Raw genomic sequence first — 13638 nt, forward strand, 5'->3', positions numbered from 1 at the left:
TGAGCTACTAGTTACTTAACTACTGATTTGAGCATTCTCAAAGTGGACTGGCAGTTTCCACTTCCAGTCATCTGATGGTCATCTGATTAATAATGACTTGTTATGTCATGGTACTTCATGAACCCAGAACATTTATACAAACAGTGCTAGATTCTGACAATATTTAATACTCATATCCCTCTTTCTGCCTCAGGTCCTTTTCCAATACCCATGACTATGGTACCTCAGATTCCAATATAAGTACGTCTCCATAATATTCCTGTGAGGAACGCAGTATTTTCCCATTCTGTACATGAAGTGTCATCAAAACATAGTGAAATTAAGTGATTTGCCCATTTAATCTGACAAAACACAGATTTTTCAGAACAGAAGATAACTTTTTTTCATATTCCAAGTCAACAATTCTGTCCTTCCCACATGGGGAGACAAATCTGCAATTATGGCTTTGTTCAGTAGTCTGCTGAAGCCAAAAACCTCCATTAGCAACTGCAGAAGAAGATTTAACTCCATTTGAGTCCTGCTGCACTGGTTGGTAACACTGAATTTCACTTCAGTGAGCTTTCAAGTGCATAAATACGAACTGATGCCTTAGTCCATATGGACAGCTTCAGACACCCACAAATGTATTATTTCAAAATGTGCACCATTATTAGAGATGTCTTTTGTGAAATATATAATCTCATATTAAAATCATTCATTAATATAATTAAAATTAATGTATATTGTTGAAAAAAAATACATTGTACATTTCCTTTACTCCTGTCTAAATAATAATAATAATAATAATAATAAACAAAGTACCTCTTTTCTGTTTGTTTGTTTGTTTGTTTTTTTCTGTTTTTACAACTGCAACTCTGCTAACATAAAGTGTTTTATACAGGTAATCTGTACTCGATCTGAAGAGTACAACAGCCAACAGTCTTTATGCAATGCCACTAGTGAAGGACCTATACTGCGAAATCCTGGGAACAATGACAAATCAAGGACTCCAAGGCTGCCATCTTCAGCTGAAGTTGAATTTTGTCTGTCACTGACTCAATATGAATCTGGATCCATGGATAAAATGGCCAATTACAGCTTCCGGAACACTTTGGAAGGTAACATATTTTATTCTGTTTTGCCATTTCTAACAGTAACTTGAATTCCTATAGGATTAGTGCCTTTAAACTTTATTTTTAGCTGGTTCCATGAAGCAAAACTAAAGGAAAAACTTCCTTCTGTAATAGCAACATAGAAAGAACCATGTTAAAGTTGATAAGAAAATAGAAACTGCAGGCTAGATCAGACCCTAAATCCATCTATGAGATTCTGTGTCTGCGATAGTCAGTACCAGGCATAGAAATATAATGTTGCATAAAAAGAGATCCTCTAATAACCTACTTACACATGATCATAATCATGTCCATTTGGGTTACAGGACTGTCTTGGGGTCAACTTTATACCTAAAATGTTACCTTTAGTATCTCTTCCTAAAGCGTTTAGTTATTCCTCATAGTTATCAAACTACCCATCTAGTTATAAAGGTTCCTAATTTGCTAAGAAACATGGATACTTTTGTAAATGGAATAGTTATTCTTAATCATCTATCAACCCAATATCATTTGGATATTGCTAAATTGCTAATAAACAAGGATAGCACATTATAGCTATCAATAAACATTGCTTCTCTGCTGTATTATATAACTACTGAATCAAATAGGACGTATTTACATCAATATTCCAGAGATTTTTGCTTTTGTATTGTAAAAAATACAATATACGTGTTGGTGTGAGGATAAGAAATCAAAGCTTTTAATATGTTCGGTATTGTTCTTAATGTAGTGTGGAATGCCATAAAGCTGTCTAGGGAGTGGGGGTGCAGTTAATGCAATTATTCCATTAAAAAATAAATAAATGTGGAATTTGTGTGCTGAAGGCAAAAGAGAATATAGACATTGATTCCAGCTCTGGATATAGTTTTGCTTTCTACCCTTGAAAACAGAAAACAAGTGAAATATGACAAAGAAAAAGGTGACGTGACTGAGTAGAATTTTTGTGCATTTTTCTCTATGAAGTATGTAAACAAATTCAAAGAGTAGAATAGAAAGAGTAGAGAAAAAGGAATTGAAGTAAACAGGTCATGAAGTAATGACATGCTGTCAGTATTATAGACAAAAACATAGCCATAGTCTTTGGAAGTTAAGCAGAGCTATGGATATGTTTACTGAGTGGGCAGAATCAAAATGGACTCCTCACTTTCAAAGGCTATATTTCAGTATCATGACTGCTCATTAAATAAGGATAATTCAGTACTTGCATAAAAAGAGGAAAACCTGTGTTTGGTCAAAGTTGAGTCTAAACTGACAGCTAAACAAAGCCATAGATCAAGTACAGCCTTTTGAAGCAAAAATATACAAATAACATTTCCATATTAAATCAACAGTAGCTATTTGAAGAGAAAAAAAAAAAAAAAAAAAAAAAAGTCAATAACATTTGACAGAAATGTACCTACAGCTTCCAGAGAGCAGGAAGTTATTTTAGTTCTAAAATCAGAATCAGTGTTCTGTCTGAATAATTTATCAAACCCTTTCCCTATCATTGTCTCTTTGTCATGTTAATTTCATGGCAGTCATGGTTGATCATGGCTTTATTGCTGTCATCTGTCAGTCATACCATGGAGAGGGTCATACTTTAATCTGAATTGTGGCAATGTTACTGCATCAGAAAGGAGATCTTGTAGATCAAATTTTCCTCTAAGTTCTGTTCTGTTTAACAACCCTTCAGAAGCTGAAGAGTGTTCAGCTTTCTCCTTAGTGAGATGATGAAGCTCCATCTCACCTCCACAATCGTTCAGATGCACTAGGTAGGCACTGTTAGGTTCAGGTGGATTTCATGTGATTTAGACAATTCTTCCAACAGACTGGAGACAAAACTACATGTTACTGAGGAAGGACACAAGTCAAATGTTATCCAGAAGCTTAGGTTGTTACAGAAGCAGTGTATATTATCTTGGGTATATATTGCGTGGCTTCTGGATGCATCCATTTAGTCCAAAGCAGGGGCAGAGCAAATTCATTCCTGTCTTATTGGTCCATCCAGATGTGCCTTCCCTAGCATGCACCACAACCCTTTCAGAGCATCTGTATGATCCTTCATGTGATTCAAGGAGGGAAGAGAAGAGATGGAACTCCTTTTCTCTGGCAGTGAAGGCCATTTGCAAGTCCTAGAATCCATATGAAGGGAAACTGGGAGGCTGCAGAGAACCTCAGTGAGGAATGACTGAGGCAATGAATGTCTCCTCCTTAGAAATTTTGTAGACATGAAACCAAAAACCAAAACAATCCAATACTACAGTGCTCTCTCTGCTAGGGGAAATCCTGTTAGGTGACCATGTCCAGCTTCTAGTCCAGCTGCCAATGCACTTACTAGATGCCTTATGGTTGTTTAACAGCCCAGCTTAAGGAGATCTACAGTGCTCAAGAGCTGTTGTGGAAGAAAATAGTGTAGAAGGCAGAAGTACTGCAGCAGAACATAACTACATGAAAATAACTCCTCCTTTTTCCTTTTAGCCTTATGGTATCTTTTATACTCAAGGACCTAATCCTAAGATCTGATCGCTCTGTTTGTTTCATGAAAGGCATTTTTTAACCCATTCTTCTAAAAATTGATACTGAAAACTCCAAAAGAATAAGACATTCCCTTCCAGTACAACTACCATTTCCCTCCGTGGTGCTTCCATGGCGAAAGCTGTTTCAGGGCGGTGATTTTAGTTCACTTTAAGGTTTTGGTTTAGCTCGCTCTTTCTTTCTTTCTTTCTTTCTTTTTCTTTCTTTCTTTCTTTCTTTCTTTCTTTCTTTCTTTCTTTCTTTCTTTCTTTCTTTCTTTCTTTCTTTCTTTCTTTCTTTCTTTCTTTCTTTCCTTTTCTTTCCTCCTTTCCTCCTTTCTTTTTTAAGTAAGACAAGGATTCCCATCAAAATCTTGAATCACTCCTTTTCTTCCATATATATAAGCAATTTTGAACGAGTCCTTGTTATAAGTGTAATGTGTAAAAGGTAAGACACTAAATGTGTATTAAGTGGCCTCATGGTGTGAAAGCTCTTCTTACCTCAATATTCCACAAGGTTTATCAGCCATAAAATGTCTTTATTTCCATTAACACAAATATGTCTCAATGTACAGGGTTGGACCCCTCTGTTTGTTCTCAATTCATTAAGCATTTTCTTATGCTAATGAGATACATATTGACTTTAATAGTGAACAAACACAGAAAAAAATAATGGCTATGAACAGAATTAGGGTGAGGACTATAACTTGTCCAAATTGACCTACTTTGACAGCACTTTCAGGTTTTTGTTTGTTTGTTTGTTTGTTTGTTTGTTTTCCCAGATACATTCCTAATTTGTTTTACAATCATTAAAATAGAAAAGTAGCAATAATTACAAAACAGAATTTCAGAACACTAGGCAGATTTTGTCCATCAAATTAAGTTTCCGCCTTCCTGTGTGCAGAAGAAGTTGTATGGGAAATATACTACTAGTCTCCTGAATATTTTGAGAGACTTTTCTATTCCAATATGCAGCTAACTTGTCTATGGTATCACAGGCTGAAATTCCCCTGTACTACTAGAACTTTAAAGAAAGTGCTTTTGATTTTCACTCTTGGTGTACAACAGTATACAATAAGCATTCTTATAGCATAAGAGTGCATAATAATAGAACTCTGTTTAAAGAGGTCATGTAAGTTTTTGAAAAAGATAGGAAATAAAACACCTCAGAAAATATCAGCAGATTCCAGAGGACAGTAACCATGATATTACATTTCTTTCCATAAGAATATTTCATTAAAGCTAGTGATTGCTGGAGTGAAACTTTGCCCACAACATTCCATGATGTTGTGGTGATGAGCCTGTCAAAGTGCAAGCCAGACCCATCTCAATAGGTGTTTATCTGTGTTACTATAGTGATGAGCTTATTCCATCAGACATAGTATCGTTCTCAGATTTTTTTTTCCTTTGAGGATATTTTATTTTGGACCTGATGTATTTCAACACTTAATTTTATACTGCAGGTCCATAAACACTTCAGTCTATTCATCTAAAGAGAGACTGAACTGCAATACAACGTCAAGAATATATGTTTAAGGATGGTGGGAAGTTATTAAACTAGCTTTACTGCCAAAACCAAAAACAAACAGATAACAACAACAACAACAAAACACAAAACCCACTGCTGCCACCAAAAATAAGCACACATATTTTGTTTGCTCCTTTCTTACAAGTGGTCTATTTGTTGTTGTTGTTGCTGTGTACTTTTGCCAAGCTTAAATTCCCATTTTGCTTTCATTGTGCCAGTGCCCACTTCTGTGATGACATTTCTCACAAACCTCCTAATAATCTGTAGTTCCTAACGTTTACTTCCTTTGCTAAGTGAAAATCTTTTCAATCCTTCTTTACTTGTTTACACAAGTTTGTGCCAATTCACCTAAGGTCAAATTCTAATCTCTTTTAGATCCAAATAATCTAAGATAACTCCACTGACTTTAGTGGAGTTACTCAAGACTTACAAAAGATGACCAGAACCGGGCCAGTGACTCTAATGGAGTGGTTCTTGATTTACATTAATGAGAGTTTTGCTACTCAGTTTTAGTTCTGTAATGTAAAAAGCTGTGATCACTTGGAAGAACGAAGCCAGAGTACTCCAGTCCCACTCATGTTGTGTACTTCTGGGCAAAACTTTATGCTCTTCTATGCCTGTTCCACATAAACTGGAACAAAGACAAACACCTTTTTACCCAAGAGATAGTTATTAGCACCCTTATGAACAGGTGCCAACAAGGCATGATAGATCCTTTTTTAACTAAGAGAAAATAGAGCTATATGGACACAAATGATGTAATTTAAGAGTAGCCATATCTATGTACAGGTAAGGTCAATATTGTTCATCAAAGCATTACCCCACTGAATATGAGCACACAGGCTGTCCTCTTAATCTGGGACAGGACAATTTCTACTTTGACTGAAAACCATCAGGTTAAAGGCAGGTTGCACATTGCTCCTTGAAAAGTAATATTTTAAATAAGGTTTGCTTAAATGAGAAGCATTTTTAACTGTATCAGATACTTCACAGATTCAAGAAGAGAATACAGAAAATCAGTCCACCTTGTAAGCAACAGGTAAGATCAGAAATAGCTTAGCTGACTGCACTTGGAATAGTTGAGCTTCTTCTTTATGCAGTTCAGTTTTGGTGTGACACATTAATACTACCTCCTAAAATTTAAAGATGACCAAAAAGTTTAGAATTTCCCTCTTTTTTGTGAGATAATTCCATATTTGAAAATAATTTATTTATGAAAATTTCAGATAAAAATCAGTGCCTCCTAAGTTTCGTTTTTTAAATTCTAAAACTGTATATCACTTTCATTGTTCATGAATTAACACATGGTATCAAGTCAAGCCATGTCATAGCATTTCATCGTCTGTCACAATCATGTATCGTTACTGCTATTCTGTCATGAAATAATGGAATAAAACATCAAACACTTCAAAAATGTAATTTCATTTTAATAGAACTTTTTCTGAAATTAGATGTTTTCATGTGGAAAACTTTTCTCAGCATTTTCACTGTGATCCATATAGCTAATGAAAAATGGCTTCTCAAAATGAAGTCTTCCAGTAGAAAACTTCTAATTAAAAAAGTTTTAGCCTACAGCCAACATCCCTCACCCAGCTCAAATTCTCAATCTCTGGGTAAATTTATGCTGCACATTGTAAAAGGGCTGGCAAGTCACAGAGGGTCATTATCAGAGAACCAGAAAATCTGTTCAGCCCAGACCACAATGAAGCTCTACAAGAATCATTTTAAGTAAAAACTAGATGGTGACATGGTCTAAATTAAATAACCACAAACTTTCATTTACTATAGCACCTTAGGCCAAATTGCTGTTCCTGTAGATACCTTACTCTGGAAAGATTACAACAATAATGTTGCTTGAGAAAATATGTAAGATTTAACCCTGAAAATTTTCCTTTGACATTGCCAATGGCTGAAAAACATCAGCCTCATAAGCCAAAAGAACATCACTAGCTTCAAAGACAAGTAAGGATATGGCCTTAATTTTTTTATATCTGTATCTTCCTTCCTGTTTTAAAGTAGGTGTATCTGTCTGGCCTGAACTTATCTAAAATGTAGAATTTAGACAATTCTAAATTTATTTAAGAAAATATAATCCCCAGGGAGGGTGGGACTAAGTATTCCTGTCGGTTGGAATTGGACGTGCAACAAAGCAACATGCAAAGCAGAATTTGGCCTTTAAAGTTTCTGTTTCCACAACCACAGACCTAGAAAGTCATACAAAACTAAATTTTATTGTATAAGAAAGTCAGTTTTGTGGTTAGGAAAGAAAAAAAAAAGTTTTGCAGTTAACAACAAAAAGGCTAAACTGCTATAAATATCTCAGTGATATTAATGATGTCACAGATTTTAAGCAGTCCCACTAAAACAATCAGAGGAGATAGGATTGTTGGACTGGTTTCTCCATTCCTGTAGCACTGAAGGCTGCTAACACTCTGAAAATTCTGAATACCCTCTGCTAAACATATAGCACTTCGGCCAGTGGCAATGAGCACTTAAGGAAAACACTATTTGCTCACAATATATAAAGCTTTACCCTTGACTTTGTACATGGACTTCTATGGCCTCTTTTATTAGACAGTAAAATCTGTAGTTACCATAATTAAGTACTCTATTAAAGGACATATATCTGCCCCAACTGCACGTTTAATGAGAACCACCTATATATCATATTAAAAATGTTAGGCAGCCTTAATTGTGATTGACATAATTAGCTCCTCCTATAACAAACTTTGTGCTAACTCCCAATCTGATTTAATTTGGCCTGGCTCCAGTGAACCTACTTCAACCTCACTGAATCACTGTCAATGTGATTGACAAAGCTATGAGCAGGAGCAGAAAGTGGTTGAGGCATTGAGCCTGCCAGAGTTCAAGAGCATTTGGACAACACTCTCAGACACATGGTCTGATTTTTTGGGTGATCCTTTGGGGACCCAGGATTTGGACTCAATTATCCTGGTGTGTCCCTTCCAGCTGGGGATATTCTATGATTCAATGATTCTATGATTCTTAAAAAATGTGATTCTTTTCTCATTGAAAAAGGAGCACTGGTAAAACTTTAAGTTACTTCAGTGATGTATCCCCTACTGGCTATTTCTAATACACCATAATTAAATGAGAGTTTAAAAGGATGTCTGAATGTTACAGCTTCCAATACTGGCCAGATGATTTAATAACTCACTACCACTGGGGGCAATCCTAATTGTCTATGCAATCTCCTCCATCCTCCAGTCAGTCACTTTTTTGGTACCAGCTCCAGTACTCATTATAATCTTATATAAGATACTGTATCTCAGTAGCCTAGAAAATGAATAAAAACAACCCTCAGGGTAGTTTTCTGCCGGGTTAGTGAGTTCAGGGTGGGCCTGACAAGAGCTGCAGTTAATACATAGGAGAGGTGGTGAAGGTACAGCATGGGGCAAGGCAGGCATATGCTCCATTTCAGCTCACTGCTCCTTGTAGATCTGTAGCCTTACATTTGCAATAAAGGTGATTTTTCTGCAGCTACTTCAGCAAAGTGTTCTGTACTTTGAAAAAATTCTCATGTTCTCACATATGATTTTTAATTGGCTCTACCCCACTTCATAGTGTTATCCTGTACAGCTGATTGTCCTGAAGTCTTTTAAAAAGTCTGAGAGAAAAGACTAAGACCTAGGCAAATAAAATAAAGTGATATCACATTATGTTTTTATCCATGATAGCTTTATATGGAGTTTTCATAATAGGATATCATATATTCAAACTTCTCATGTGCGTGGTTAGCCATGATGTCACCTTTGAGACTGACTGAATGCACTCCAGTTAATTGGGAGGTAGGGTTATCAAAGGTGTCTGACTTACAAAGCTCATGATCATTGCAACAAATTGCAGAAATGCAGAAATTCCATTGAAGTTGTCCAGAACCAGAATGTTCTGTATATATTTTTTTCTAAATTACTAAATAAAACATTTGTAGTGCAATAAGAAATTTTAAGAAGTATCCACATATGGTATAAGACATCTAGCCTTCTACTTAGACTCTGCATAAAGTTTATGTTACCTTTAATATATCATGATGTAGCTGCATATAAGTAGAAGAGTGTTTCAGAATGACATGCAGATAGATCTTTTTCAGTTAACATTCACAGAGATTCACTTTTAAGAGGTATTGCTGCATCAGATGATCTCAGTGATCACCTGCTGTAGCCATCAGTAAGAAAGGTCAAAAACGTTGCCATCAGTTCCTATAAATTCTGGTTAGATTGTCAATGTACATTATTCTTCACAGCATGCTTGGTAATATTTTATCCTATTATTTCCCCTGGGTGACAGCTAGGTAGTATAGTGTTCACCATCAGACAATTTTCTGTGGGCAAGAGTTTCCCTTTGAGAAATTCTGCTCATTGTTGTTTATGTCACCATGCAGTATCTTCAGTAATCCTGTTACATATCTGATGTACTTAACACCTGCAGTTATCTGTATGCATTGACATAATTCTCTCTCCAAAACCCATTAACCCCATCTTGAAGTCTTACAAATTTCATCATAAGCCAGGTCTATCCCCTCCAGCTCTCCTGATTATCTTTTCTTCTCTGAATTCCCTTGAATTTCTCAAAATCCTTGTGGTAATGTTGCAATCGAAAAAGATGGATAGTTGTTATCGTATATTATTTCCTAGGTACTATAGCTATGATTTGATCCTTAGTATGATTAGTAAAGGCTTTATGCCAAAAGATTTTCCTCAAGGAGGTTAATAGACAAGGCAAAACCTGATGAGGGAATTTAGAGGTACAAAGAGATGAAAACATCTCACACAGCAGATCAGTCTCAGTGGGGTCTGAAACCCAGGTTTCCAAGTTCATAGAATATGACTCTTCCAATAAAGCATCTCTGAACATGTATCAATTAATAATTTGTGTGTCACAAGATAAGCAAATTCAAAGAGCAAAACAAAACTGAGTACCTGACTTTCATATTATATATGAGGGTTTTGATGAAAAGGGTTTTTTTTTTTCAAACTAACTCTAGTTCAGTGCTGTGAATTGAACACCCACTGATGTTAGATTTCCTCCAAAAGAAATATAGTACTAAGACAAAAATTGCCCTGTGATGTGAGTCATTGCAGGAAACAGAAGGACTGTTAGGAGGTTCACTTCAAAAGAATACTGCTGCTCCTCATACAAATGCTAGTTCTTGGTCGAAATAAGTAAATAAAGCGTGTTTAAAGTGTGTGAGGCATTTTCTAAGGAGGAGAGCTAAGAGTCTGGGGGCTGGTCTGTGTGACTATCTCAAAGCCTATATTCTAAGTAGACTCCAAATTAACTGCAGTCCACAAATTTTTAATCCTGCAAGTCTGAATGGAGAAGAAGGTTATTGGTCAATTATTTATTTATCTTTTGTAAAGATAATAGCTTACATTGGGTTGGCACTTATAGATGAAAGAATGTATTCTGTAGAGAAAAATGATATTAAATGACTGCATATGTGATGAGATACAGTAGCCTGTTGTAACTTAGAAATGTGTAAGTGTAGAGATAAAAAATAATATTAAAAAATGAATAAATTTACTCAACCTGAATAAATGTATATACATAAATGTCTCCAGAGATTAGGTTTCCTTTTAACAGTCAGACACAATGGACAACAAAATTTAAAAATATAAGACAATTAAGCAGTACATTTGCTGACATGCTGCATTACCTACATGGCAGGAGTTTTAATTTAGCTTATTCTAATTTCATCTTTGCTACGCCTTTGAAATATATTAACACTCCTTTACGTGTTTTCTGAAGCTCTTGTCTAAAAAGCTGAAAGTAAATGAAGTGAAATTAGCTACTTTGATCTTCAGTCTTACTGGAGAAAGAATTATACGCATTGTCATATCAACATATGATTTTCTCTTGAATATACAGGCTTTGCTGATCCACGCACTGCAATATCAAACATATCTCAAAGCGGTTTGCATAATGCACTTCACATCTACATGAATGGCTCCATGTCCCAAGTACAAGGCTCTGCAAATGATCCTATCTTCTTACTACACCATGCTTTTGTTGACAGGTGAGTTTAATTCTTCTTGGTAAACCTAATTTATTTTGTATTTTTACAGTGTAGTTTTCACCTGTATTTCAAAACTGCAAATATTTTACATGCCACTACATGCACAGCATTTTCAGACATGTAGAACCGAGCTCTTATATTACTTGAGAGTGTCTTTCCTAATACGTATTTATGCTCACTGTATTAAATATCACTTGAAAAGTTGACAAATGCATTCAGCTTTTATTACCAAGATAAAAATAGTCCTGCAGTGATGTCACAGTGATTAATATATATGGATGTGTATGTCAAGAAGTTTGGCCCAAAAGTGCATGACTCATTTTAACACAACTATAATCAGTTGGAGTAATTCCTTTACATTCTAAATGTCAGTGCTGTTTTAATTTCTATTCCATAAGGAAAATCCGAGTGTGCTACCCATAAATACAGATTAAAAAAAATAATAATAATAAAAAATCTGTATTTTATTGTGACAAACAAAATTGTGACTGTCTGTTGCTGAAAGAGAAGACTACAGCTGTGCAGATGGAGAGGAAAGCAAACAGAAAGATGTCATGTTTATTAATAAGAAAGGATAGGGAAGCACAATTCTGCAAGAGGAGAGTGAAATTGCTATGCTAGGGAGAGTATTCCAAGATTTAATGGTCATCTTAAAAATTTCTGTATGTCATTATAAAGTATGTGAATGGCTACAATTTGCTGTGTACTGTATTTCACAAAACTGTGAAAGCCAAAGAGTAATAAAAATGGAAGTTGACTAAGCAAGACTGTAAGATACATACCAAAAAATATATATATAAAAATTTAAAAATACGTTAAAAGACAGATTTTTCTAAGCCAGGTTGCTGCCCAGGTAATTTTGAGCAGTAGTAATGCAGTAATAAAATAATAAATAAATGAATAATAATAAAAAGAACATTCTCTTCAGACCCATTTGTGCAACAAAAGTAAACCATTTTTACACTAATCCAAGATCTAGCCGTATAAAAGTTTTTTTTTTCTTTTTTTTTTTTCTTTTTTTTTTTTTTTTAATAGCAGTGCTCCTTTTCTTCAAAACTTGGAACCATTCTCCCTGAGAAATGTTCTTATATGTATGGAATATTGGCTTGTTCAACCCCCTCTCCCTTTTTGATGCTTTCTGTTTTTTATTAAATTACTCTGTCAAATAGCTACACTATAAAGTTGCACGTTACACGTTCTGAAGCATTTCATATTTTCTTTCCAATCTTCCTGTACTTTTTCAACATGCACTGACCATGCCTTGGCAACTGCAATGCTTAGAACAAAAGAACTGTGACCCACTACATACTTTTGTGAGTCTTTCATCAGTTTGTGTGCTCAGAAACCTACTGAGTGAGACCCTGCCTGCACACAGCTAGACACTTATTCAGATGAAAAAAATAAAATGGTTTCTTTCTTTGGGTTGCTGAGGCATGCAGCACAGGAGGGATGCAGATTACATCCTCAACACATCATCTTGCAGGGAAGTTCTGTAGTTTCAGGGAGTTTACACCAGAATTCTTATAACAACAAAAAAAAATTACTGTATTTGACCAAAATATAGTATATGTGTAAAACAAATTTGAAGTTGGGCTTTTTGTCCTCAGAATACATAATTAATGAGCTTAATGGTTGTGTTTTTTGTACCCAAAAATAGGACATGAAGTCTAAGCAGGTCACTGAGGCATCAGTGGAATGGTTCCTTCAAAGGGTAACCCACCTGTCTTCTGTTCCTTATACACAGGTTATAATTAGCTTTCTGGAGGTGTCAGCTTTGAAACTTTTCTTTGTGGAAAACTTTTGTTCAGAATATTTTTAAAGTTAAATAATGTTGTTTAACTGTATTTAGCATATCCACCCATTGACTGTTTGACAGGATGGATGCACAAGGGTTTCAGGTGTGGTTACAAATTTCAGGTTTGGCACCTGGAAATTAACATTCCAATGTCTAGGCTATTAAAAATGGATCTGTTGAAAATTCAGAGAAAAAAAAAAAAAAAAAAAAAAAAAAAAAGAACACAGAAGGGAACACATTATGCTCTGCAATATCAGAAGACATTGTTTTCCTCAGATATTCACACTTGTATAAGACCTACGCATGTCTTAGCTCCCACTCAGTGCAGGGCTTAAGTAGCACCTTGGTCTTCATGCTGACCCCTCCCACATTGGAATTTCAGTTATAGTCGTTATAAAACCCTGGAAACACTTTTCATGACTGTAATTGTTATCCATTTTAGAAGGCAAAATTATTTACAAAAGATAACATCATTAAATCCCACTAGTGTTGAGGAAATAAATCACCACACAGGCACCGTGGGGGCAATGCAGAAATCCATGATGCAACCTCATCTGATCTGTGGCAGAAGGAACATTACCAGTGCTCTGCAGCTGCTGTGTACATGGGTTTCAATACACACAGATGTAAAAACTGATGATAATGCTGCCTTTTGTATAAGTGACAGAAATGCATTAGCATGATTAGGGTTACTT

The 13638-nt window shown here is 35.4% G+C and overlaps 1 protein-coding gene across 1 annotated transcript in view; it reads left to right on the plus strand.

The window, feature by feature from the left end:
- Positions 1-13638, plus strand: part of TYR (tyrosinase) — a gene marked incomplete at both ends in the record, with an annotated part of 52838 nt that overhangs the window by 10114 nt on the left and 29086 nt on the right. The window contains 2 exons of the mRNA XM_084305848.1: positions 881-1097; positions 11001-11148. Coding sequence (XP_084161974.1) covers positions 881-1097; positions 11001-11148 — 365 coding nt within the window. The remainder of the gene's footprint in view (positions 1-880; positions 1098-11000; positions 11149-13638) is intronic.

The sequence above is a fragment of the Netta rufina genome (genome assembly GCF_964035555.1).
Source record: "Netta rufina genome assembly, chromosome: 1".
Lineage (NCBI taxonomy): Eukaryota > Metazoa > Chordata > Aves > Anseriformes > Anatidae > Netta > Netta rufina.